Genomic DNA, 27,006 nt, shown 5'->3' on the forward strand with positions numbered 1-27,006 from the left:
GATTCATGGCTTTGTGACCATCAGACTTTGAAATAAAAAGTGGCATGCATCACTGCTATTAGAAAGATTGTAGTGGAGGACAGAAAGGAAAATGTAGTCTGCTATATTGCATTAGGTGATGGGCCATCATAACAGTTAGACCAATTGAAGCACACTGAAGAACTTCACGACAACTATACTTTAAATACACTGATCATTTGCAGCACATACACACACACAAAATTGTACATCCCATTATTAATACATTATTTAATACTGCATTTGAATACGTCGGTTAGCTTCCTTTAAGTGTATGTCATGCACACCTGCCTTCTTGTCTGTCCTCTCAATTTGGTCATTCTGTCTATCTAACTCTGAACCCATTTCTTGTGCTATCCCTTTCAAGTTACCCAACACATGACCCACAACCCTAAAATACAAGTGTAACCTCTACAAGCAAAAACAATTGAGCAAGCTCACTGTAGATTTTCATCCATTTCATCCTCCCGTTCATCATTGGTTACTCTCTGGACGTAGTTCCCTCCGTCACCCCCAGACCTGTTGCCACGTCGTGGTTGCTCAGTGACAATATCATCATCCTGTTGTCCTTTCTTCTTACCATAGGCTGACTTGTATGCTTTGCTTTTTTGTATATTTCTCACACGGTAACATGGACACACACAACAACCACAACACTTCTCAATTTCATGAAGGTGGCGGTCAGTTTCTACATAACAATAAAAGTAAACTGCAAACCTACTCTCAGTTGCTGATGCTATATTATTATGTCAGTAGCTATTGTTTTAAAAGTTACACCCGAAGACATTACACAATCATAAGTGTATTACAATGCCAAATAGTACAGTACATACATGTCTATACATACAGAGAAGAGAACAAACAGTTACACACATATATTCATATGCTACATGTAGGTGGGAACATGTTCACCTGCTTTAGTTTGATTGCAAATCCCATAATATACAGCTACTGGTGAAGCTTTTTGCAAGATTACTATTGCTGGTTTCATGGTCACTACAAGCTGTGTGCTGTATAGCATATACCATAAGCCATGCAAGCAAATCTTTTTGGCCCATCATTAGTACCTCACAGTGTCACAGGAGGACTGATGTTAGAGTAACATTTTCAGCTGTTAAAAGCGAGACTGCTGGAATTTATCCAGTTAAACTGGGGCAGCTAAGATACTGTGAGAGATTCAGGGGCAGAGAACAGTACTCCAAAATGGGGAGATGGGGGGAGTCATGTGGGATGGCTGTCAGTAGGTATGCCAATACTAGATGATCTGGGGCATGCCCCCACTGAAATTTGAGTACTTTGAGATTAAATCTGAGAGCAGTCAGTAATATGACTATCAATAATGGAGATGATAGTAATAATAACTGTTAATAATTATAGATGTTAAAAGTAATCCATCCTGCTATCATTAAGATATTGTATAAATACACATAGCATTTCCTTGGTTAAACGCTGCACCTTCAATAGTAGTCACACTAGACAAGAAAATCATTTTCAAGCAGCAAATAGTGAGTGATCAAGTTTTGAAGTCATTGCTTTTTATTTTTCTTGAACTAAGGTATTAAATACCACCGACTTTAACCAAGTAAGTATGGCATATCATTTAACGAAGGCATTTGAGATATACTTAATCATGCACTTGATTATGTATAGATACATCTGTTAATGGAGACAGATGGAATAAATTGCATACCAGAACCAACAGTCAGATTTGCCAACAGTGCTGGTCACTGTAAAGTTCTAATAACAATAACAACTTGTAAGTTTCCGCTGAATGTTCTATTAGGGTAGTTAATTGACTGCTCTATTAGAGTACCTTGATTTCCATTACTGATTAATGTGGTAATGAGATATAATAGTTACTGTACTTTAGCTTCTGGGAATTGGAAAAGGTGAGGGGGCACTGCCCCTCGATTCTTCAAAGTGAGGAGGCAGTTGTACCGCTGCCCTCCGTATTTCTTTTCCCCTGGAGAAATACCACTGGGGCACGACTAGTAGCTAGTTTGCAGATGACAATAAGGGCACCTGAGGTCCAGTCCTTCGCTCCTGACTGGTTAACACTGGGTGCAATCAATCAGTTTGTAGCGAGCAATACAAGCTGGAGTATAATAAAAGTTTGGAAAACTTGATAGCTCTTGTGTGTTGTTCAATATTGCCTTATTGGCTACATAATACATTCACTGATCAAATTGCCAAATCACCAAACTTACTGAATCACCAGACATAAACAATAACAGTACTCAGGGCCGCCCAGAAAAATTAAGGGGCCCAGGGCAAAGAGTTACAGTGGGCCCTTCACCCAAGCTGTAAGTTGAAGACTAAAAAAAAAAAAAAAAAAAAAGGTCACAACTTACTGACAATGCCAATAATTACCCATCACCAATCATATCTCCTTATCTATAAGCTTGCTACACTGCTCCTCTGAAGAATACTGTGACTACTCTATTAGAGTATTTAGATCTGACTGTTCTATTAGAGTATATCGATCTTTTAAACAGGTATTCAGGGGGCCCTTCATGGGCTCTTGGGGCCCCTTTCAGGCTGGGGCCTGGGGCAAAATGCCCCAGATGCCCCCCCCCCCCCTGTGAGCGGCCCTGACAGTACTAACTGGGCATTATTAATTTAACAACGGGTAGTAACGTCTGTTGAAACACTTACTACTGGAATCAAAATCATATCAATGGCGGCACCATTTCCAATTGGATGTATCATACAAAAAAGCCCAATTTTTGTTTGATACATCCAATTGGAAATGGTGCCGCCATTGATATGATTTTGATTCCAGTAGTAAGTGTTTCAACAGACGTTACTACCCGTTGTTAAATTAATAATGCCCAGTTAAATGAGGCTTTTTTGTAGTCAAGCGATCAAGACACAGTAGCGATCAAACACTTTCGAAGGCTAACTGTTAGCAGCATGATAATTACCTGGCTTTTATATAGTAGATAATCAAAGATATAAAGGGTCTTTTATAGACTAAGTAATGTCAAGTGATTAAGGTCAGTATTTAGAACTCTTGATCCCGGTCAATGTGACAGTCTACCCCTTGCCTTAAACCTGGTACTTTGCGGCATAGATGTACTAACCCCAGGTACCAAAGTTTGCTACCCCTGACGTTCTTCTAGATCCTACTGGTGATCCAATCACTCCCCATTTTGATCCGATAATCTTTGACTCTCTCACAGGCGATCTTATCAAGCGTGCAGCACTTAATACTCATGGTGCTGCCGGTTTGTCTGGTGTGGATGCTTATGGGTGGAAGCGTCTGTGCACCTCTTTTAATGAGGCTTCTGTTGAACTGTGCCAAGCCTTGGCCTCTGTTGCCCGCTGCTTATCCATAACTACAGTTGAACCTGCAATTTTGATGCCTTTTGTTGCTTGCAGGCTGATACCTCTCGACAAACGCCCAGGTGTGAGACCAATAGGTATTGGTGACGTGCCCCGTAGAATTGTTGCTAAGGCGATCCTTTATGTTATAGGTGATGATATTGCACTGGCTGCTGGCCCATTACAGACCTGTGCGGGACAATCAGCTGGCTCTGAGGCTGTTGTACATGCTATGAAGAATATGTTTGATGACAGTGATTGTGAAGCTGCACTCTTAGTGGATGCTACTAATGCATTCAATTGTGTGAATCGCCAAGCTGCCCTACATAATATATCCATCCTTTGTCCTGCATTTTCTACTATCCTGAACAACACTTATGCTCAGCCAGTCCGATTGTTTGTAGTTGGAAAGGGTGAAATCCCATCTTGTGAAGGAACAACTCAAGGAGATCCTCTCGCAATGGCAATGTATGCCCTGGCTGTGGTTCCCTTAATTAAAAGACTCCGTGTGGCTGTCCCCAGTGTTGGGCAGGTATGGTTTGCAGATGATGCCACTGCGGTGGGGAAACTGAAACTTTTGCATAAATGGTGGCAGATACTATCCTCTTTGGGACCTAATTTCGGGTATTTTTCTAATGCATCTAAGACAGTGTTGATTGTAAAGCCTCATTTGTTAACTATTGCAAAATCTATCTTTGCTGACACTGGTATGCAGATCACTGATCAGGGCCAGCGCCATCTTGGGGCTGCATTGGGCTCTCGAGAATTTGCAGAGGGGTTTGTGGCCAAGAAGGTTTGTTCTTGGTCTAGTGAAGTGCTTGCTTTGGCTGAGATTGCTACAAATCGTCCTCATGCGGCTTTTTGTGCTTTCACTCATGGGATGATAGGCCGGTGGGTATACATCATGAGGACCATCCCCAATGTCAGGCCCCTGTTTCAGCCTCTAGAGGATGCCATCCGTTTGAAGCTGATCCCTGCCCTCACTGGCCATGGTGCTTGTTCTGCCTTAGAGCGTGATGTGCTCTCTCTACCCTGCCACCTAGGTGGCTTGGGTATTGTCAATCCTGTAGACATTGCTGATTCTCAGTTTACTGCATCTATCAAAATCACACACTCTCTGAGATCTTTGATTGTTGCTCAGAATCTACTAGCCCCTCTACCCGACGTTAGTTCTATCAAGGCTCAGATTCATCAGGATCGTCGCTCTACTTTGAGGGGGAGGGCTTCTACGATCAAATCTAATCTTTCATCAGAATCCCAAAGAGTTTTAGACCTGAACAGTGAACCGGGTGCTTCTGCCTGGCTGACAGCATTGCCTTTGGCAGAGCAGGGATTCCATCTGATGAAGCAAGAATTTTGGGATGCCTTGCATCTTAGATACGGCTGGAAGCTCCTGAACATACCCAGTCACTGTGTTTGTGGGGTCCCATTTTCTGCGGATCATGCTATGATTTGCAGACATGGAGGCCTCACATTTGTTCGCCACAATGCTTTGCGAAACATCACTGCAGAGTGGCTTTCCAAGACATGTCATGATGTGGCCCTTGAGCCACCTTTACAGCCACTTACTGGGGAGATCATTGCACCTAAGACTGCCAACCGTCAGGATGAGGCTAGGGCAGACATGCATGCTAGGGGATTCTGGGGGCAGCGTCAAAGTGCCTTTTTTGACGTAAGGGTGTTTCATCCTAATGCACCGAGCTACTGCAACACCAGTGTCCCCTCTTTGTATCGACGTCACGAGGCACAGAAGAAACGTGAGTATGGTGACCGTGTCAGAGAGGTTGAGCAGGCCTCCTTCACTCCCCTTGTGTTTGCAACCACTGGAGGTATGGGAAGGGAGGCAATAGTTTTCTACCGTCGTTTGGCTGACCATCTATCTCGCCGCGGCTCTACTAGTTACAGTCAGACTCTGGCTTTTATCCGATGCACATTGTCTTTTTCTCTACTTCGGTCAGCTACAATGTGCATACGTGAAAGTAGGTCCATCTTGCATCGCTCCTCTGATGCCTCTCCTGAGATGGGCCGCATTGATGAACACAGGGACTTTTAAACTTTTAGCAATCTGGTCCTTTTTATTCAGTTGTCCAGCACGTGCTTTCTTTGTGCTGGGGGTGGTAGGCAAGGGCAGTCCATCCAGCCCGGGGAAAAAAAAATTATAAAAAAAACAAAAAACCCAGGTACCTGGTATGCTTACAGTGATTACCAGACCTATAGCTAATTCTGCTGCTTCACGAAATCTGCACACTATCAACTAAGAATAAAGAAACCTTGATGACTATGACGTCACATCTCTCTAACTAGATGCGAAGTCGAGTGCTAAGTACATTTCATAGATTTCAGTACCTCTTAAGTCTGCTCCAATATTGTCTACTTTGCCTTCTATGTTGTCAAGTTGTTCCCCTTGTTCGTTCAGAGTCACTAGCGTGTCTATACCGATCTGGTTGGTCTCTTCGGCCACTTGTCTGATCCTTCGTGTGGCATCTAAGGTCTCATTAGTGACCATATCAACACGGTTCTCAAGGCGCTCCGCTTCGTGGTTCATTTTGGCAGATATAAATCGCTACGGTCTCTATAAAAGTTGTTACTATTTTTTTGTAGACTGAACCAGCTTTATAGCTAATGGTCTGTGTTCATGCGGAATTCAGAAGTTTTGTGTGCTCTGAGTATGTTAGTTTAGTAAGGCTTACCAGATTGGAGATAGTGGGCAGTGGGATGAAATCACTAGAAAGCACTGTTCTCTAGGCTCATACATGCCTGTGTGTGAACATTCAAACAACACACACACACACACACACACACACACACACACACACACACACAAAGCTTTTAGCTACTGTGCTAGCATATATTGCATGGTCACACCTATCCAGTAAACCAGGTTATCCGTGCACTACTCAGGTGCTGTGAGTCAGCACAGGTAAATCCTCCTGGAGCAGGACTAGTAACCCACAGGAGGCTGTACCATGTCTCACAGGTGAAGGTGTGGGTACAGTCCCACCTTGACTTTCACCCACATCAGTTTCACTTTTTTTTTTGCTTGCTTGACATGTGGTAAGGGGCTAATCATTGGTACTACCAAAGGTGTATGTGGTCATGTGAGATAAGCAGTTGATAGAATTGACCCCACCATGCAATATTGCATTCTGGGCTTTCCATGTAACAATCATTCGCCTGGACAGTTGGCATTTGTTTTATTCCCTGGTTAACACCAGGCACTCATTAAACCATTTTGTCCAGTTGCTGTTGTTATCTCCTTGAGTATTCACATTGCTCCAATGAACCCAGCTGTTAAATGGTGACCTGGTGTCAACTGGGGAAGCAGCCTACTGGAAACAAACACACACCTTGGATTCAGCTGAATATCTTGTAACATCTTCAAGACTTAGTGATGAAAACAGAAACTAGTTGAATACTACACAAATAATACTAACTAAAAACAGCCAAGCTGTGAAAAGAGATATAAGTGTGCTTCAAATACTAGGTTTAAGAACATAATGAATCAAAGGTGGTAGGTTGCCTTAAAATGATTAACATTAACATAATTCATAATTTTAGCCAAAATTCTTTGCCCCTACCTTACACATTCTAGCAAAATAGCAACAGTTCCCATCATCAACAACAATATTGTTGAAGTAACAAACATGCTATACAATGTAAAATGGTGGACACACTGAACAAGGATAATCAATACGAGGTAAATGTAGTACACTGGAGCACATTGTCAAGTTGCTGGCTATTCAGTTTCACATTGTTGACTAGTGCAGCACACACTCAGATGTGCTATTTTACTTTGAGGACAAACTAACCATGTAAGATTGAATTATTGATGCAGCTCATTTACACAAAAATTCTGGCTGTGTAGCAAAACATCTGAAATCATTTCCAAAATGGAAGGAAACCTCATGCTAACTATTAATATGTACTCCCACACATCCTGCACACTTACAAATTTAATTTGTCCCACACATCCTGCACACTTACAAATTTAATTTGTACACATGCCAATGAATTGTGATTTGTGGTGGACAATTAAAGGATGAGTTGGGATAGCTACATTGATATAACATAGACAAGAGGTGTAGATGGAGTAGCACACTCTGATAAGGCCTGTATCATTGGACTAGATGGTGGAGGACCAGTCATACTCATCCAAATGCATTAAAACTTAGAAGACAGGAAGGGCCATGCAAATATTGCTTTAGAAATCAAGATTTCACCCTTTTTATGAGTGATGGTGCAGTGCATATTGAAGGTCTGAGATATACCACTTTAAACATAATATTGCACAAAGATGGAGGGATCAGCAGTTACACTTCAGTCATCAAAAAGTGCTATAGTCATTGAACTGTCCTGAAGGTGGCCAGCAGGGTAACACTAACATAGGTGTTAATGTTATTGCAGAGTATCTTAAGTCATTGGATATGTGACTGCTGTCTTCTAAAATTAATATATTACAACATGTATATTTATGCTTATACTTGGTAACACAAAATACACAAGTTCATTACCTAGGAGGACCAAGGAGTGATTACAGCTTTTTTCGCATCTAGTTTTAAAACTTCTAAACCCATAGCCATGGTTGAACACAGTCACAAACATTTTCAGTATGCAAACTTCAGTAGGTTATGGTACATGTTATTGAACCAGCTTGTACTGCAGTGATGCTAACAACACGCAGTTTTGCTATCCAACCTACTGTACATGTGGAATAGGCAGTGACCACCTAACAAGATACAGAGAGTTAGTCTGCATGTCTTTAAAATGATTTTATCAGGTGGGGGACCACTTATCAGTGGCAGAGGGTGACTAACCACAGTGCCAATTGTAGCAAGACAGTACATTATTCAAATGTGTGGTATATTATTATTATAATTGTTGTGACTGCATTAATAAGTACTCACATTCTGAAACACCACTTAGTGTGTCTGAAATCAAACAAGGTGGGTGGCCATGAAGTGGCTGCAATGATGTTAACTGATGTGGCAGGAATGAGGATGATAGTGTAATCATAGCTACCTGGAACCAAATGTATTAAAACCACTGTATATGATACTGACATTGCATATGTTGTTATGAGGCACTCCAAAAAATTTAGTATCTGATCATGTGCTGCTACCACATACAGGAGCCCATAACTGCCTTGAGTGCCTTGCCCCTAAAACATCATTCCCTTCACACATTTATTTAATCATGCTGCTATATAGGGTGGAGAATGAAACAATAAAAAAGAAAAGAAAATTGTTTGTTGGTCTCCTATGATAAAATTGCAGTTTCCAAGTTCATACATCCTCCCCAGTCTGATCTGCCTGCTGGGAACACCATGTGGCTATACTGTATTATGTTGAGTGGCTTACCACATTAGATCTGAACTGATTGAGTTGGTTGACAAATGAAAAACATGCACCACTGTAAAACAAACTATCTTGTTGAAACAATAAAAGTTCCTTTTACGTAAATTGTATGGATATACAACTGCACAAGCTTTAGATGAGCAATACATTAACAAGAACTGTCCACTATACAATAGGCTTCAAAGCAGAATCAGAAGTTACATCTAGCTGTTCAACTGAAAATATTCTCATAGAACGTTCACCTAATCATAATGACCTAATAGAGTGTACAGCTACAAACAAGATAATATTATTGTGTACTGGTTATGTACAAACACTGTACATCAGCTGACATTACCTTCCTAAAGCATTGAACAAGGACACAATCTCTGTTCTGTGGAGCTTGAGCCTCTGAACATCATTAAATAATATTTTCAATGCTGTACCAATTCCTCGAACCTGTGAATACATCAATACCACATTGTACAGACAAGTCTATCCAAATTGATGGAATCATCACAAAACAATTTCAAGACAAATGTGTGAGAAAGAAATTTAAAATGGTAAAAAATATCTAGCCCTATTCCTATATATAGTTACTTTATAAGAGTCGGAGGATTAAATCATCACCTCGAAACATCTGTACTTATGTGATTGACAGAGAACTGACCTGTACTTTCCCCCATAGTCTACACTTTTCACAACCAACACAGTCCATAATCCGTGAGATGTTCCTGAAGCGCTGCTTGAACTGGCTCTAAAAATCAGACATCAATATTGTCCTCCCTACAGTAGAGTGATTCTGACCTTTAACTCAATTGAAGAATCATCATTGAACATTTGTGTTTCATCAAATAAACTTGGGCATGACCTAAATGTTTATAAAATGGCATACTTCAATGTAATTACAATTACATTAATTACAAGACAAAACAACCAATTCACTTTGCAGCTCAGACGACTTGTCGGATTGCTTCCTTGACAATTTTCTCATCAAGTTTATTCCCGGTGAAGAAAGACACTGATTCCCAAAGTGGTTCTCCCCTTAATTGCTCTCAGCACCAACAAGTAAGTAAAATAGAGGTTCTTAAGCCACAGGGCGCCTTAGGAAACAGACTATATATATATATATAATTTATTCATGGTGTGAAAATAAAGTCTAAATACCTTGTGAAGCAGTCCTTTGAGGATCAAACCTCTTATTGAATTCTTCAAAATTAGGACCAAATGTTGGATTTGTTGCAGAAGGCTCTGAAAAGAAAGCAACAGCAGTTAAGAGGAAAAGCAAAACTATCAGTCGAGTGTGCATTATAACCATAATGAATATTTTGGAATAAAATATTTAGCCCAAGTTAGCCCAAGTTTGCTGCAATAAAGAGTTTTCTGTAACCAGAGGTACAAATGTACATTGGATATCCTCATTACATATCGAGTATCAATCAGTTTGTTAACAAGAGGTTCACTATGATGGCTGTGTACACAAAGAGAGTCCGAAAGAAAAAAGGCTACAAATTGGAGCATGTTCTGAGTATGTTAGTCAAGGCTTACCAGATTGGAGATAGTGGGCGGTGAGATGAATCGTGATGCTTGTGTGCATGCCTGATATCAGTCGGTAGAAGGCTCTTTTCTCTAGGTACATGCCTGTGTGTTTGTTACAAAGAATAATAACATATGCACACGCACAAACACTATACACACACACCTTGCATACGACTGTAACCAATTATTGAATGCCTTGTAACTAACATCTTCTTAGGACTGATGGTTAAAATAAATAACAAATGACAAACAAAACTGTATGAAGAATACGGCGGCCAAGAATGGCTGGAATGATGATAATGATATGGTGATTCTGTCATTATTTTAAAATGACTGGCATTAACATCATTGCAGGAATATAATGTCTTGGTCCTCACACCTAAGGCTTTAAACCCAGGCTATTTAAGGTCACACCATTTCTATTGTTTCTATTGGTATACGACTTCATTTCTTTGTTTGGAAGCTCAAAAGCTGACTAGCTCATGATTGTCAAATTCCTTGTGGCGGTTTACCCTGTAGGCGTAACAAAATAATTGGTCATTTTTATCACACCAAATAATTGGTCATAACTCCATGAAAGTAACCTCTTTGATATAAAATTACTTCCAACAACAAGATCCATGTGTCCAATAAGGTCCTGTCTGATACATGAAACTCTACATAGTTGGTCTCAAAGATTTTATAATGGATGCACTATGTACATTCCTTTGTCCTAAGGATAATACGTTAATTTTGTGTAGGTGGGTAACATTGACAGTAGCAGATTGTACTATATACTGACTCATGCAGTACACATATATGATGCAGCTCATTATTAAAATCACACAAATATCTCAACAACAAAAAATTGTGGCAAAACATCTGAAATCATTTTCATACTCAGTCCATTACATGATACTCATGTTACTATTAATAACTATTACATGAAAATGTGTACTCCCACACATCCTGCTGCTCCACACTTATAAATTTGTACTGAGTGATCAGTTAATCATTGACCAGACAGCTAAGGATGAGTTGGGATAGCTACATTGATAATCTTATAGCACAGACAAAAGATGCCTATGGAGTAGCACACTGTGATAAGGCCTGTATCATTGGACTAGATGGTGGAGGAGGTTGGACCAGTTGTACTCACCCAAATGCATTAAAACTTCAAGGACAGGAAGGGCCAAATATTGCCAAGTGTTTTAAAAGTAAAGATTTCACTGTGTTTCAAAGTAACGGTGTGCGTATTGAAGGTCAAACGTATCAGTTTTTAAGACAAGATGACCAACATGAACAAGATGTCGTATATGTAAAGTACAAAGGAATTGGAGCAGTTACTCTTCAGTCATCTAAAACTGCTGTAGTCATTGCTCACTGTCCTGAAGGTGGCCAGCAGGGCAACACTAACAAAGGCATTAATGTTATTGCGGAGTATCTTGTATCATTAGATATGTGACTGTCTTAATAAATATGTTACAACATTGTAATTTCATGATATATTGTAATATTTATACTTATAACACAAATACACGATAAAGGGTGACTACAAACTAAATATTATATAAGTGTTAATCTTTTACACCAATATTTAAAATGTCTAAATCTGTAGCTATGACCAATCATGAAGTCACAAACATTTTCACTGTAAACTATATACACTACAGTATTTAGGTACGTGTTTGGTGTGAACATGAACTAGTGCCATGTTTATTTTGGAAGGTGTTGATCAACAGCTGGCATGACAATCGAATTACACCCAAACAAGAACATATAAGATCCAACATTAGAAGTTAGTGGAAAGTATACCCACTCACTGCAGGTAGATTACAAAACTACAATTGTCTGTCAATGCACGGGATACTCCTTGGCAATATACACAGCAGCAGGTTGAGACTATGTAACATTTTACGCAATTGTCCCAGGAAGGACTCTGGTATGTACTTCAGTTGCCTGTAGTTATTACATGGCAAATAAACTTGTGTTGCCCAAACATTAACATGTTTCAACATTACATATGTAGCTACACAGAAGAAAGCCTCTAGGTGTCAGCAATAAGTTGTACTATTGGTATACCAGAATGATTAACACACATGTGTGTGAGTACACCTGTGAGATTTTGAAATAACACTTTTAAAATACAGCAGTACAATTTATTGAAAGTGAGAGAATTTGTCCAGCAGACCTACCATACATGTGCAATAGGTAGTGACCACCTAACAAGATACTGAGCTAACCCACACACCTTGCAACACTACATTGTCCTTGACTTCATATTGCATTACTATGTACTCACATCCTGTAATAAAATTACATTTCTCAGTTCTCAGTGTGTCTGAAATCAAAAGTGGTGGGTGGCCAAGAACTGGCTGCAATGATGTTACTGTCAATGAATGTAATAATGACAGCATCTATGTACATCATACTTTATGCACCATTACAGAACAACACTGTACATTTCCACACACACACATACATGCATGCACCACACAATATTATACTGAAAATAATAATAATGCCAACCTCATGTTACTATTACTAGACAGATGTTATCAACATCATGGGGTGAGTGTGAGTTTGTGAATTAAACGAATATGTACACCAATATTGTAGTGAACGTAGCTATCTTTTATGTAGGTGCTGAATTTGAAAGCAGGTGACAGTCATTCATTACATATATAACATTGTGAAGCAACATGTTTGTTTATGCACTTGAGTATTCAACATTTTACATTATAACAGTAGTTGTGAAGCATCCAGGCCATACTTTGTGTGCATATCCATGTAGGCAACGAAGAGACTGAGCAGTCAATGTCATGAGTATATGTAGCCATATGATGTAGTTAATAAGTAGCTACAGCATGTCTCCTTCTTGTATACTCACGGTTTCTGTGTCTTGTTTCATCCCTTTGCTCTGCATTCCTATGTATTTGATACAGTGCCCTCCTTCGCACAAGTCTACATTCTCTTGCCTCAACTATCTATCAGTCATGATCATTCATCGAGCTCTTGTTTGTTACATGTCTCCATTGCACTGATATATTCGTGGTTTCTTTGTCTTCTTTCATCTGTCTGTTCTGGTGCTTTGAGCATCCCTATTTATTTTATCCGCTCTCCGGCTCCTTCACGCAAGCCTATGCTTTTTCATAAACATCAAGACTGAAGTGAGACGGACAAAGGTAACACATTCAACATCCAGTAATCTACTCTGTTAACTTAATATATCTGTGGCATTGACCATAGATAGTATATACAATCAGGGTCTGGTACTTGTTACCAGATTCCTTTAGTGCAACTTAATTGCTCATGCAGCTATAACTACTGTTATGTATTTTTAACATTGCACTATAAAGCTTTTACTACCACTAATATCTATGCATTGACGATGACAACAAATAAGGAAGTCCAGTAATCTACACCGTTAACTTTGCCGTGACATTGATGATGACAAGTAAGAAATTCCACATGCCATGGCATTGATCATGACGATGACAAGATGTCTCAGGATATTATCGGGGCCTTTTGTGACACTTAAGAACTTAAGGATGAGTTGGGATAGCTACATTGATAATCTTATAGCACAGACGAGTAGCACATTCACCCCTGACATTGTGATAAGGCCCTGTATCATTGGACTAGGTGGTGGAGGACCTTGGACCAGTTATACTAATCCAAAACTTCGAGGACAGGAAGGGCCATGCACATATTGCTGTACAAGATTTTGCTTTTTTATGAGTGATGGTTTTAAAGACAATATGATTGCACAAAGATGAAGGATCAAGAGCAGTTATACTTCAGTCCGCATCAAAAAGTGTTATAATCATTGCTCACTGTCCTGAAGGTGGCCAACACGGTAACACTAACAAAGGTGTTAATGTTATTGTGGAGTATCTTATATCATTGGATGTGTGACCACTGCCTTATAAAACTAATTTTACAACATTGTAATTTCACGTATTTATGCTTGTATTTATGCTTACAAATACACAAGTTCATTACCTATGAGGACCAAGGAGTGATCACAAAAATTTTTACACTTATTTTTAAACTTCTAAACCCATAGCTATGGTTGAACTTGAAGTTACAAACATTTTCAGTGTGCAAACTTCAGTAGTTATGGTAACCAGCTTGTACTGCAGTGATGCATGCTTACATACAACAGCAAAAATGGAGAATTTTTTTGCTATCCAACCTACTGTACATGTGGAATAGGCAGTAACCACCTAACAAGATACAGAGAGTTAATCTGCATGTCTTGAAAATGATTTTATCAGGTGGGGGACCACTTATCAGTGGCAGAGAGTGTGCCACAGGGGACCAATTGTAGCATGACAGTACATTATTCAGTTCCACTAAATGTGTGAGAGCTATATCATTGTAGTGACTGCATTAATAAGTACTCACATTCTGAAACACCACTTAGTGTGTCTGAAATCAAACAAGGTGGGTGGCCACAAAGTGGCTGCAATGATGTTAACTGATGTGGCAGGAATGAGGATGAGAATGTAATCATAGCTACCTGGAACTAAATGTAGTAAAACTGCAGTATATGATACTGACATTGCATGTGTTGTTATGAGGTACTCCAAAAAATTTAATATCTGATCATGTGCTGTTACAACACACAGGAGCCCATAACTGCCTTGTAGTGCCTTGCCCTTCACACATTTATTGAGCATCATTTAATCATGCTGCTATATAGGGTGGAGAATGAAACAATAAAAAAAGAAAATCGTTTGTTGGTCTCCTATGATAAAATTGCAGTTTCCAAGTTCATACATCCTCCCCAGTCTGGTCTGCCTGCTGGGAACACCATGTGGCTATACTGTATTATGTTGAGTGGCTTACCACATTAGATCTGAACCGATTGAGTTGGTTAATACTACTGGAGAACCTGGCAAAATGAAAAACATGCACCACTGTAAAACAAACTATCTTGTTGAAACAATAAAAGTTCCTTTTATGTAAATTGTATGGATATACAACTGCACAAGCTTTAGATGAGCAATACATTAACAAGAACTGTCCACTATACAGTAGACTTAAAAACAGAATCAGAAGTTACATCTCCTTTACAATAAAACATTACTGTAAATGGCCTGGCACAGGCCTATAAAGCAAAGGTACTTATAATAAGATAACATGCCAGTCACAGGCTTGTGAAAAGCCTACCTGCTAATATTTAGGAGTGAAGTAAGCCTGTGACAGTATTGTCAGACAGGCCTGCAGCAAGGCACATCACATACTGTCACAATAATATTATGGTATTTGTCAGGCATGTAACAGGACTACATTGTTAGATGCATGATAAATCCATCCTGCAAAATAATTTCTTACAGGACTGGTATATACCTGTACTCTGGTTGCTATAGTGACTATTGTTACCACTGGTTACTGTATTATAGTGTCACTAATGGCCCACTTAGCATGTTTCCAATATCCCTGTACAGTGTATAGCAGTTAACACATACACCATGCTGACTCACCACTACACCAGCTTCCTATTTAATAAGGGTTTCAATTTCTATTTAAAACGTTACGGACAAGTGATATGTTTCATTGTGGGATTGAGATGCTACAGGCCTGTATCAGACCTGAACCCATTTTCCACAGGCCTGCCACAGCTCTTGAACACTTCACAGACTCGATCATTACCAGTTTACAATACACACGTTACAGGCCTACTAACATACAATTATATTAGGAGATTCATGATATTAGATAGTCACACAGGACTGACATTTGCATTCATGAGAGAAAAGGACTGTTACAGGCTTGTAACCTATTTTATTAAATGTGTAAGTGTTTACAACAGGCTTGTGGCACTTTTAGGTGATCCATACAGGCCTGTAACCATATTAGAATAACAGCTTTAGCAGGCCTGTAGCCATCTTACTACCTGTAGCAGGCAGTTTACAGGCCAAAAAGCAGTACATACATGCCTGTATTAGGCCTGCAACAATATAAAGCTTTTGTAAGGGCTAGCTGTTCAACTAAAAATACTCTAATAGAACATTCACCTAATCCTAATGACCAAATAGAGTGTACAGCTACAAACAAAGATAATATTATTGTGTACTGGTTATGTACAAACACTGTACATCAGCTGACATTACCTTCCTAAAGCATTGAACAAGGACACAATCTCTGTTCTGTGGAGCTTGAGCCTCTGAACATCATTAAACAATATTTTCAATGCTGTACCAATTCCTCGAACCTGTGAACACATCAATACCACATTGTACAGACAAGTCTATCCAAATTGATGGAATAATCGCAAAACAACTTCAAGACAAATGTGTGACAGAAATTTAAAATGGTAAAAAATATCTAGCCCTATTCCCATATATAGTTACTTTATAAGAGTCTGAGGATTAAATCATCACCTTGAAACATCTGTACTTATGTGATTGATAGAAAACTGACCTGTACTTTCCCCCATAATCTACACTTTTCACAACCAACACAGTCCATAATCCGTGAGATGTTCCTGAAGTGCTGCTTGAACTGACTCTGAAAATCAGACATCAATATTGTCCTCCCTACAGTGGAGTGATTCTGACCTTTAACTTAATTGAAGAATCATCATTGAACATTTGTGTTTCATCAAATAAACTTGGGCATGACCTAAATGTGTATAAAATGACAATGTAATTTCAATTACATTAATTACAAGACAAAACAATTACAAATACCAATTCACTTTGCAGCTCGGACGATTTGTCGGATTGTTTCCTTGATGATTTTCTCATCAAGATTATTCCCCGTGAAGAAAGATTCTGATTCCCAAAGTGGTTCCCCTTTAGTAATTGCTCTTAGCACCAACAAGTAAGTAAAATAGAGGTTCTTAAGCCACAGGGGACCTTAAGACATAGATAATTTATTCATGGTGTGACAATAAAGTCTACCTTGTGAAGCAGTCCTTTGAGGATCAAACCTCTTGTTAAATTCTTCAAAATTAGGACCAAATGTTGGATTTGTTGCAGATGGCTCTGAAAGGAAAGCAACAGCAGTTAAGAGGAAAAGCAAAATTATCAGTTGAGCACATTATAGCGGAACCTTAATCAATGCTTTGGAATAACAAATTTCTAGCCCAATTTTGGTACAAAAAAGAGTTTTCTGTAACCAGAGGTACAAATATACGTTGGAACAAACTCTTGGTTCTTATTGTGGATTGAGTATCAATCAGTTTGTTAACAAGAGGTTCACTATGATGGCTGTGTACACAAAGAGAGTCCAAAAGAAAAAAAAGGCTACAAATTGGAGCATGTTCTGAGTATGTTAGTCAAGGCTTACCAGATTGGAGATAGTGGGCAGTGAGATGAATCGTGATGCTTGTGTGCATGCCTGATATCAATCGGTAGAAGGCTCTTTTCTCTAGACACATGCCTGTGTGTTTGTCACAAAGAATAATAGCATACACACACACACACACACACACACACACACACACACACACACACACACACACACACACACACACACACACACACACACACACACACACACACACACACCTTGCATACGACTATAGTCAATTATTGAATGCCTTGTAATATCTTCTTCAGGACTGATGGTTAAAATAAAGAACAAATGACAAACAGAACTGTATGAAAAATGTGGCAGCCAAAAATGGCTGGAATGATGATAATAACGACATGGCCATTCTGTCATTATTTTAAAATGACTGGCATTAACATCATTGCAGAATAATTGGTCATTTTTATTACACAAATAATTGATCATAACTCCATAAAAGTAACCTCTTTAGTACAAAATTACTTCCAACAAGATTCGTGTGTCCACTAAGGTCCTGTCTGATACATGAAACTCTACGTAGTTGGTCTCAAAGATTGTATAATGGACGCATTATGTGTATTCCTTTGTCCTAAGGATAATACGTTAATTTTGTGTAGGTGGGTAACATTGACAGTAGCAGATTGTACTATACACTACATACTGACTCATGCAGTACACACATATGATACAGCTCATTATTAAACATATCAACAACAACAAAAATTGTGGCAAAACATCTGAAATCATTTTCATACTCAGTCCATTACATGATAGTAGAAACCTCATGTTACTATTAATAACTATTACATTATTGTTGTGAAAATGTGTATTCCCACACATCCTGCTGCTCCACACTTATAAATTTGTACTGAGTGATCAGTTAATCATTGACCAGACAGCTAAGGATGAGTTGGGATAGCTACATTGATAATCTTATAGCACAGACTAAAGATGCATATGGAGTAGCACACTGTGATAAGGCCTGTATCATTGGACTAGATGGTGGAGGACCTTGGACCAGTTGTACTCACCCAAATGCATTAAAACTTCAAGGACAGGAAGGGCCAAATATTGCCAAGTGTTTTAAAAGTAAAGATTTCACTATGTTTCAAAGTAACGGTGTGCGTATTGAAGGTCAAAGGTATCAGTTTTTAAGACAAGATGACCAACATGAACAAGATGTCGTATATGCAAGGTTTAAAGGAATTGGAGCAGTTACACTTCAGTCATCTAAAACTGCTGTAGTCATTGCTCACTGTCCTGAAGGTGGCCAGCAGGGCAACACTAACAAAGGTGTTAATGTTATTGCGGAGTATCTTGTATCATTAGATATGTGACTGTCTTAATAAATATGTTACAACATTGTAATTTCATGATATATTGTAATATTTATACTTATAACACAAATACACGATAAAGAGTGACTACAAACTAAATATTATATAAGTGTTAATCTTTTACACCAATATTTAAAATGTCTAAATCTGTAGCTATGACCAATCATGAAGTCACGAACATTTTCACTGCTAACAAGGATAATCACAAATGCATATACAATTATATGGCAAGATCCAACATCAGAAGTTAGTAGAAAGCATACCCACTCACTGCAGGTAGATTACAAATATACAATTGTCTGTCAATACACAGGACACTCCTTGGCAATATACACAGCAGCAGGTTGAGACTATGTAACATTTTACGTGATTGTCCCAGGAAGGACTCTGGTATGTACTTCAGTTGTCTGTAGTTATTACATGGCAAATAAACTTGTGTTGCCCAAACATTAACATGTTTCAGCATTACATATGTAGCTATACAGAAGAAAGCCTCTAGGTGTCAGCAGTAGGTTGTACTATCGGTATACCAGAATGAGTACACCTACCATGCACCTGTGAGATTTTGAAATACTGTAACACTTTTTAAATACAGCAGTAAAATTTATTGAAAGTGTCCAGCAGACCTACTATACACGTGCAATAGGTAGTGACCACCTAACAAGATACTGAGCTAACCCACACACCTTGCAACACTACATTGTCCTTGACTTCATACTGCATTACTATGTACTCACATCCTGTAATAAAAATTTCTCAGTTCTCAGTGTGTCTGAAATCAAAAGTGGTGGGTGGCCAAGAAGTGGCTGCAATGATGTTACTGTCAATGAATGTAATAATGACAGCATCTATACTTTATGCACCATTACAGAACAACACTGTACATTTCCACACACACACATACACTACACAATATTATACTGAAAATAATAATACCAACCTCATGTTACTATTACTAGACAGATGTTATCAACATCATGGGGTGAGTGTGAGTTTGTGAATTAAACGAATATGTACACCAATATTGTAGTGAACGTAGCTATCTTTTATGTAGGTGCTGAATTTGAAAGCAGGTGGCAGTCGTTCATTACATATATAACATTGTGTTTATGCACTTGAGTATTCAACATTTTACATTATAACAGTAGTTGTGAAGCATCCAGGCCATACTTTGTGTGCATATCCATGTAGGCAACGAAGAGACTGAGCAGTCAATGTCATGAGTATATGTAGCCATATGATGCAGTTAATAAGTAGCTACAGCATGTCTCCTTCTCGTATACTCACGGTTTCTGTGTCTTGTTTCATCCCTTTGCTCTGCATTCCTATGTATTCGATACAGTGCCCTCCTTCGCACAAGTCTACATTCTCTTGCTTCAACTATCTATCAGTCATGATCATTCATCGAGCTCTTGTTTGTTACATGTCTCCATTGCACTGATATATTCATGGTTTCTTCGTTTCTTCCATCTGTCTGTTTTGGTGTTTTGAGCATCCCTATTTATTTTATCAGCTCTCCGGCTCCTTCACGCAAGCCTATGATGATTCATAAACATCAAGACTGAAGTGAGACGAAGGTAACACATTCAACATCCACTCTGTTAACTTTAGTTATCTGTGGCATTGACGATGACAACAAATAAGGAAGTCCAGTAATCTACGCCGTTATTGTCACTTAATCCGTGATATTAACGATGACAACAAATAAGGAAGTCCAGTAATCTACACAGTTAACTTTGCAGAGACATTGACGATGACAAATACAAATAAGGAATTCCAGTAATACACGCCGTTAATTTAGTCCATGGCAATGATGATGACAAGATGTCTCGGGATATTATCGCGGCCTTTTGTGACACTTAAGAACTTAAGGATGAGTTGGGATAGTTACATTGATAATCTTATAGCACAGACAAGACGTGTAGATGGAGTAGCACACTGTGATAAGGCCTGTATCATTGGACTAGATGGTGGAGGACCTTGGACCAGTTGTACTCATCCAAATGCATTAAAGCTCCAAGGACGGAAGGGCCAGACATTGCCAAATGTTTTAGAAATCAAGGTTTCACTCCTTTTCTTATTGAAAGTAGTGTGCATTTTGAGGGAGTGGGCTACATTTTTATAAGACAAGATGATAATATTGTATACGCTAAAAATCAAGGAGCTCTCACTATTCAGGCATCTTAAACTGCTGTAGTTATAGCTCATGTTGTCCTTTAGGCAGACAGCAGGGTAATACAAACAAAGGTGTTCATGCTATTGTTGAGCATCTTATGAACTGCACATACTGTATATGCTTCGCATGAAATTGTCTGGCACACGTAGCTCAGATTGCACTTCACTTTATGAACTTGTGTTTTATGACAGTTTTTTTTACATACACAACAAGGAGATGTTTTGAGATGCTATGAAAAGAAATGCACTATTTCACATATCAGAAATTCACTACAACTGTCTTTTCAAATGTCCCAGCAAGGGCTGCTTACCCACAGTAAAGTTAGTCATAAGGTTACAGCAAGAATTGAGATAGTTTAGTTGCCAGGCACACATATAGTCGATTTACTGTGTGTTCACCTAGTAACACAGAAAGAAACAGGCAAATCCAGAAATACTGAAAAAAAAAAACAAACACATGAGATGTAACAACCTCCTCTCACATGCCACGTAAGATCAAAATTTGGAAACATTTTGGGTGCTCCATTCAGGACACACGATAGTGTGTCATGCGGCCAAGTACAGTTAGTGCAGACGCGCAACAGGCAGGTGTGTATTTTACAGGAACCAAGAAAACGCTGTTTTCACGCATTTGTAGCTCAATAGTGCCTGAACGGAAATTAACCAGTTTTGCTGCGGAAACTCCCTCAGGGTAGGGAACCTCCTATTCCAAATTTGAGTTAAATCTACCTAGCCATCACTGAAATATGCATCTTCAAAGTTTGTCTTATTTTCTTCGTATTTTTATCTACTTTTTTCTTCTTTCGTTTTTGTTCCACTCACTATAACTCGTGCATGCTTTAGTCGTTTGACTTCAAATTTGGAGGGCAGTAAGAGCATAATGCAGCATATTTACAGCCCAATTTTCATACAGATCTAACTAAGCATAATGGAATTATGTGCAATTTTGAAAATTACAAAAGTGATTTGTTCTTACACCTACAGGGTAATCCGCTTGATGGAATAACTCGAAAATCGGTCTGTGCATGAAGTTACTATCATAGCGAAAACCTTTTGTGGTTTGAAAGTACTGAGAGTATTAGCTAAGGAGATATAAAGCAAAATCAAACATGTGAAAAAAGCGCAGTCGACATACTCTAATAGAAGAGTCACTGAGATGTAAAAAAAAATCGGAAAAAATTATCTGGGTTTTGAACCAGGGACCTACACACTATACGCCCAAGCCCTTACCACTCTGCCACCGCTGTCAGTTTTTTTCTTCACCTCACTTAATTTCTACCTTATAAATGAAAATTCCAGTTTAGTATATACGCTAGAATAATAACTCGTAGATCTATCAGTGGAAATTTTAGAACATTTATATGTGTTGTATTGAAGTGCTCAGAAAAATGTGCGCTCTATTAGAGTACTACAAAAATTATGAAATAGCTTACATATATATATCAAGTGTGTTATATGGCCAAGTACAGCCGGTGTGGGCGGGCGACATACTCATTTTACGGAACCAAGAAAACGCCGTTTTCCTTTTTTCTGTAGACGGCTTGACAGTGCTTAAACGGTAATTAATCATTTCTGCTGTGGAAACTTCCTCAGGATAGGATATCTCGAATCCGCCCAGCCACATCAGTTCTTTGCAGTCTTTGACGATTTGGAAAAAAGCACAAAGGTGAGTTAAAAGGAAGTGTCAAGGCCAACCATAGGCTGGCTTTGCAAATTGCAATTACAAAAAGAAGTGATATCTGCACAAAACAGCCAAGCTGTGAAAAAGGTATGGCTTTAAAAAGCCTGGGTAAAAAAAGTGGTGAAATCAAAAGTGGTGGCCAAGAAATGGCTGCAATGATGTTAATGCTAATAAATTTTAATAATGGCTGTGTGCACTGTTAGCATCAAGAGTTCGTTGTGAACTCTTGTTAGCATTAACATCATTGCAGCCATTTCTTGGCCTCCACTTTTGATTTCACCACTTTTTTACCCAGGCTTTTTCACCTTTTTTCACAGTTTGGCTGTTTTTGTGCAGATTAAATTGTATATGCATGGCAAGGTTAACAAATAGAGTATTGATATTCAACTTACAGGAAACAATTTTCCCGGTAAATTGCTTTCCAAATCCTGTCAGCACTTGGTCCAGCATAACCAGTGTATCGTTCTGGGTTGAGGCTGAGGTCAACATAGGATAATGAGCGTGACTGTTCATCTGTAACCATGGTAACAATATATATGGCTGCCTGGTTACTATCACTAGGGGGTGATTCATACCATCAAGTTCACAGAAGTTCACTTCAGAATCATCAAATTCTTTCCATTTATCAAACTCTTCCTGTTGCTTTGAGCTGTTATCAAACAAAACAAAATCATATCCATTTAAGGTTACGGTATAGTTTAAAATGCGTGGGCGGAACAAATTACAAAACCTGCTTTAAACCAAGCAGGGATAAATAATTTCAACAACTGTGTTGTGTTAGCAATACAACTAATTGTGCTTGTTTGTTTTTACTACAGAACAACGACTGTCCTTGGGTGTGTGGTCTACAATAGAGCGATGTTTTATAAAAACGCGCACCAAAAACCAGATACATATTAATTTTCGAGGGGACATAATTTTTGTGGTTGCTCGGCTTTCCACAAAAGTTTCATTCTCAAAAATTAACAATTATTCTAACGGGTAACCTCGTTGATGGATGAGTGATCCTCGAAAATAAAACTACAAAATACTAAAATTTGTCAATCTGCAAAAATTATGTGACTCGAAAATTTGTATGCTCTTCATACCTTCCAGATTAAAATATATCAAATGGAGCATGCACTATCTATCATGGGGTGGTAGAAGGGAGGAAAGAGCTGTAGCCCCTGTCAAAATGATTATGGAGGGGCTTAGCCCTTCTATAATTATCGTTGAACAATTGTACCAAATACTTGATAGCCTAAAGAGATAGCCTAATAGAGCAGTCACATGCTAATCTTGATAGTATTCTGATAAACTGCTAAAATCGCTCTTGGATTCAATCTCAGAGATATGATTTTCCTGGGGGAGGGGGGGGGGGGGACATGCTCCAAGACCCCCTAGATTAGTATGCTTCACACACTAAGCCATGTCATCCCCTCAGTAAGCCAACCCAATCCCTAAAAAGGTTCCTGTAAGCTATGATGGGTTTTTTGTGAAGTGTGCAAAAAGAAAAACAATATTGAAAATAAGGTTTAGTTTGGAGGCACATAGCACAAAGGTGGCTGGTTGGCTCTAATTTGAAACAGGGTCCCATCCCAAGGGCATCGTCACTGCAAAAATGTTATAGCACAACCAAACTACGAATGCATGAAAAAGCCTTTTCTTGGTTCCTGTACAATACACACACTTACAGTAATTGTCTATAATGCACTTGTACCAATTTTCCTTCACCACCACAACACAATAGGTCATTTATGCAATGTACCGTATAGCTGGTAATTTTCGAAAGGTTTTTATTTTCGGATATTTCGAAGAGGCCCTTCTCTTCGAAAATAAATTCCCACATGCAGTTGTTTTTCGAAAATAAATTCCCACAAGTGAAAGCAACCATCCAACTTTCGGCAATTCATTTGTGTATTCCTCGAATTTTAGCTCAGTATTGCTGATGATAATGGGCAAACTGTATCATTACTGTACCAAAAACCAGAAAACAGGTGATCCAGAGTGGGAATTGATGCCTAGTATCTATACGAGCGGGTAGGATAGCTAGTTATGATCGACCGTGATCGTGCCAGTGAATTTACTCCACTCGAGACTCCCTCAGTTTTCTCTCCAGTGCACAAGTTTATTCCATCAGTAAGTCAGTTTTCGGCAAACATTCACGCATCTTCATAATTAATTTTGTGACATGAATTTCCATTTACGATTTGAAATCCATCCGGACTTCGAAATATGCACTCTTCGAAATTAAAATCTTTCGAAATTCAGATTTTGCTTCTTGTGCGAAAATTTCTGTTTCAAAAATAACCTGCTATACGGTATTTACAATTATGAACAAGACTGTCTCTTGATTCATGACAAAGTTTTTTATTCTCAAAAACACCTCACTTATTGACTTATGCCTTCGTGCATCTCTGAAAACATCTGTTAAAGTTTAATGAACCCCAACTTTAATTTGAAGACCTTTAAATTAATTTATTTACTTATTATTTTTATTTATTTATTTCTTTGTTTTTAATTCTCACATGAAAATTTTTAATACCATTATAGTGTTGTATTAAGGTTACGGTATAGTCACGGGCAATCATTCAAAATTTTGAATGCCTATCGATACTTTTTGAGAAACCCATAAAACCAGTCTAGCAGCGTGAAAAGTTTTAAATGAAGGTGAAGCCCTTCATATTGAATGTTTTTATGTAGCTACAGTGTAGTTTGAGGCAGGTGGAACATTACAATTAATTTTGTTGTAGTAACACAAGTAAGCCAGCCCGTACATCGCTCAGCTCCAGCTGTCACTACCATGTTTTTCCGCCGCCAAATACAGCAAAAGCTGTAGGCTCTATTGGCTTTTCTGGGGCATAGTGATACTGTATATTAAATTTATTAGGTCCTGTGGAAGCGTTTTTGGCGTGTTTCTCCCCAGTGACTCAGATACAAGCCTTCAAAGAGCTTGTTTCACTCGAAAAAGCTACTAAAAGTTCAATAAAACGTCTATACTACCAGTAACTTAAAAAATCGCTTCCACAGGACCTAGATATTTTAGTTGTTTAGCCACTTGTGTTGAAATTATAAGGATTCAGTAATATGGTAACACAGCTTTAGTGCAACATGTTTAAAGTAACAAAATACAAAGATTATAACTATGGACCAATACACATGTGCAACAAACACAAATAAAATACTCTAATAGAACAATCACACAGCATGTTAAAAAGTGCACCAAAACCTTGAGAAAAATTATGGATTCAAACTAGGGACTGCTAACCATCCATGACTATTGCCAGTCTATCTACTTCTCTAAACTAATGAAAGAGTAAATCTCAAGTTATAGTTTGACAGTACTATGGCTCTAGAAAATTCTAGAGGGTTCTATGGCTATTGTATTAGAGTGAAATAATTCTGTCGTGTTGTGTAGAAAACAAAATGAAAAGCTAAACTAGTTTACAAACATTTTTGGGGTTTGTAAACACCTGTAAAATATATCTATAACTATTTGAAGGCTATGCCTTTTATGCTTATTTTCAGTGAGGTTGTCTTGATATCAATTAAAAATTTTACTCCACCAGTCAATGACACTGACCTGATGGTGGAGTCAATAGCTCCTAACTCATTTTGTTCATCCAGTGTGTCCTCATCACAGGAACAAGATGCTGGAACACTGCTGCAGTGTCCCTGTTGAGGTGTAGCTGGCTTTGAAATGCTCTACAGCAAATGTTGGTGGATAAAATCATAATAGGTAAACAATGTGTTAATTTCTTACAGCATCAGTGGCTTTCAGAAACACTGGAACTTCCTCCTACAGCAAAGATAATAACTAGCTAAATACTGAGATCTTGTTGTTTTTGTTTACTGTACCTCAGAGCAGGGCTCAACATGGCACCCCTTCATCACACATTTGCTGCTATCATCCTGCCAAAATGGACATTCCTTCAGTAGATCTACCTAGTTGTAATTGCATGTGAATGACAAGTGAACCTTGAACTTTTATATATTTGCTGTCACTTTGAAAAATCTAAAGTAACTCATTCCTGTGAGATAGTTGGCCAGCGGGTAAACTTGAAGTTGATTTAGCCTATTCACCGTCTCCACGTCGCAACAACATTCTTCCACGGGGCCTTGTAGCTGTGAAATTCCATCACAATTGGATTAAAACAGTTCAACAATTACCTCGCAAAAGCATGTATCTAGTGATAATTGCGTCCGCTTCGACTGCTTGATAGAGAGAAACGGGTTTTCTTCGTACAAAGTGTGACCTCCACACAACCAAAGAAGTAAGCACGTCAGCCAGATTAGTTCCTTCATTTTGAATTGTACAATTACACCAATATCTTTT

General features: G+C 38.6%; 3 protein-coding genes across 6 annotated transcripts; all 3 read right to left on the minus strand.

Annotated features, from left to right (window-relative positions):
* Window positions 1-173: 173 nt before the first annotated feature.
* On the minus strand, window positions 174-5,916 carry LOC136236362 (synaptosomal-associated protein 23-like). Its single transcript, XM_066026503.1, has 3 exons — window positions 5,689-5,916; window positions 460-706; window positions 174-409 (listed from the first exon to the last, which is right to left on the minus strand). The coding sequence occupies exons 1-3, from the start codon at window positions 5,885-5,887 to the stop codon at window positions 250-252; spliced, it is 606 nt and encodes a 201-aa protein (XP_065882575.1). The 5' UTR covers window positions 5,888-5,916; the 3' UTR covers window positions 174-249.
* Window positions 5,917-8,528: 2,612 nt separating this feature from the next.
* On the minus strand, window positions 8,529-26,999 carry LOC136267955 (ERO1-like protein beta). Of its 4 annotated transcripts, none has more exons than XM_066063169.1 (16): window positions 26,841-26,999; window positions 26,676-26,795; window positions 26,529-26,615; window positions 26,434-26,469; window positions 26,254-26,375; window positions 23,267-23,340; window positions 23,084-23,204; window positions 17,717-17,769; window positions 17,496-17,588; window positions 17,108-17,191; window positions 16,903-17,062; window positions 16,763-16,826; window positions 16,626-16,712; window positions 16,316-16,416; window positions 15,048-15,093; window positions 8,529-8,654 (listed from the first exon to the last, which is right to left on the minus strand). In XM_066063169.1, exons 1-16 carry the CDS (start codon window positions 26,973-26,975, stop codon window positions 8,625-8,627), a joined length of 1,413 nt encoding a protein of 470 aa, XP_065919241.1. In that variant the 5' UTR covers window positions 26,976-26,999; the 3' UTR covers window positions 8,529-8,624. The 4 variants fall into 4 exon arrangements, with proteins under 4 accessions (XP_065919241.1, XP_065919242.1, XP_065919240.1 ...); XM_066063170.1 differs by lacking the exon at window positions 8,529-8,654 and adding an exon at window positions 14,867-14,999; XM_066063168.1 differs by lacking the exon at window positions 8,529-8,654 and adding an exon at window positions 14,867-15,002.
* On the minus strand, window positions 8,938-10,801 carry LOC136267956 (uncharacterized). Its single transcript, XM_066063173.1, has 8 exons — window positions 10,378-10,801; window positions 10,224-10,316; window positions 9,843-9,926; window positions 9,621-9,791; window positions 9,483-9,546; window positions 9,346-9,432; window positions 9,034-9,134; window positions 8,938-8,968 (listed from the first exon to the last, which is right to left on the minus strand). Exons 5-8 carry the CDS (start codon window positions 9,513-9,515, stop codon window positions 8,953-8,955), a joined length of 237 nt encoding a protein of 78 aa, XP_065919245.1. The 5' UTR covers window positions 9,516-9,546; window positions 9,621-9,791; window positions 9,843-9,926; window positions 10,224-10,316; window positions 10,378-10,801; the 3' UTR covers window positions 8,938-8,952.
* Window positions 27,000-27,006: the final 7 nt, after the last annotated feature.

Source organism: Dysidea avara, chromosome 10, assembly GCF_963678975.1.
Source record: "Dysidea avara chromosome 10, odDysAvar1.4, whole genome shotgun sequence".
Lineage (NCBI taxonomy): Eukaryota > Metazoa > Porifera > Demospongiae > Dictyoceratida > Dysideidae > Dysidea > Dysidea avara.

Bases quoted from the DNA above. Each gene is read 5' to 3' on its own strand.
- LOC136267955 (XM_066063169.1), bottom strand. From the start codon at position 26,975: ATGAAGGAACTAATCTGGCTGACGTGCTTACTTCTTTGGTTGTGTGGA. The intron at 23,341-26,253 runs GTCAGTGTCATT...GTTTGATAACAG, and splicing joins GCTATTGACTCCACCATCAG to CTCAAAGCAACAGGAAGAGT. The intron at 16,713-16,762 runs GTCAGAATCACT...TCTGATTTTCAG, and splicing joins ATTCTTCAATTAAGTTAAAG to AGTCAGTTCAAGCAGCACTT.
- LOC136236362 (XM_066026503.1), bottom strand. From the start codon at position 5,887: ATGAACCACGAAGCGGAGCGCCTTGAGAACCGTGTTGATATGGTCACT. The intron at 707-5,688 runs GTACTGAAATCT...ATTGTTATGTAG, and splicing joins TATTGGAGCAGACTTAAGAG to AAACTGACCGCCACCTTCAT. The intron at 410-459 runs GTGAGCTTGCTC...CTTGTATTTTAG, and splicing joins GAAATGGATGAAAATCTACA to GGTTGTGGGTCATGTGTTGG.
- LOC136267956 (XM_066063173.1), bottom strand. From the start codon at position 9,515: ATGTTCAATGATGATTCTTCAATTGAGTTAAAG. The intron at 9,433-9,482 runs GTCAGAATCACT...TCTGATTTTTAG, and splicing joins ATTCTTCAATTGAGTTAAAG to AGCCAGTTCAAGCAGCGCTT. The intron at 9,135-9,345 runs GTCAGTTCTCTG...ATGTATTCACAG, and splicing joins GACTATGGGGGAAAGTACAG to GTTCGAGGAATTGGTACAGC.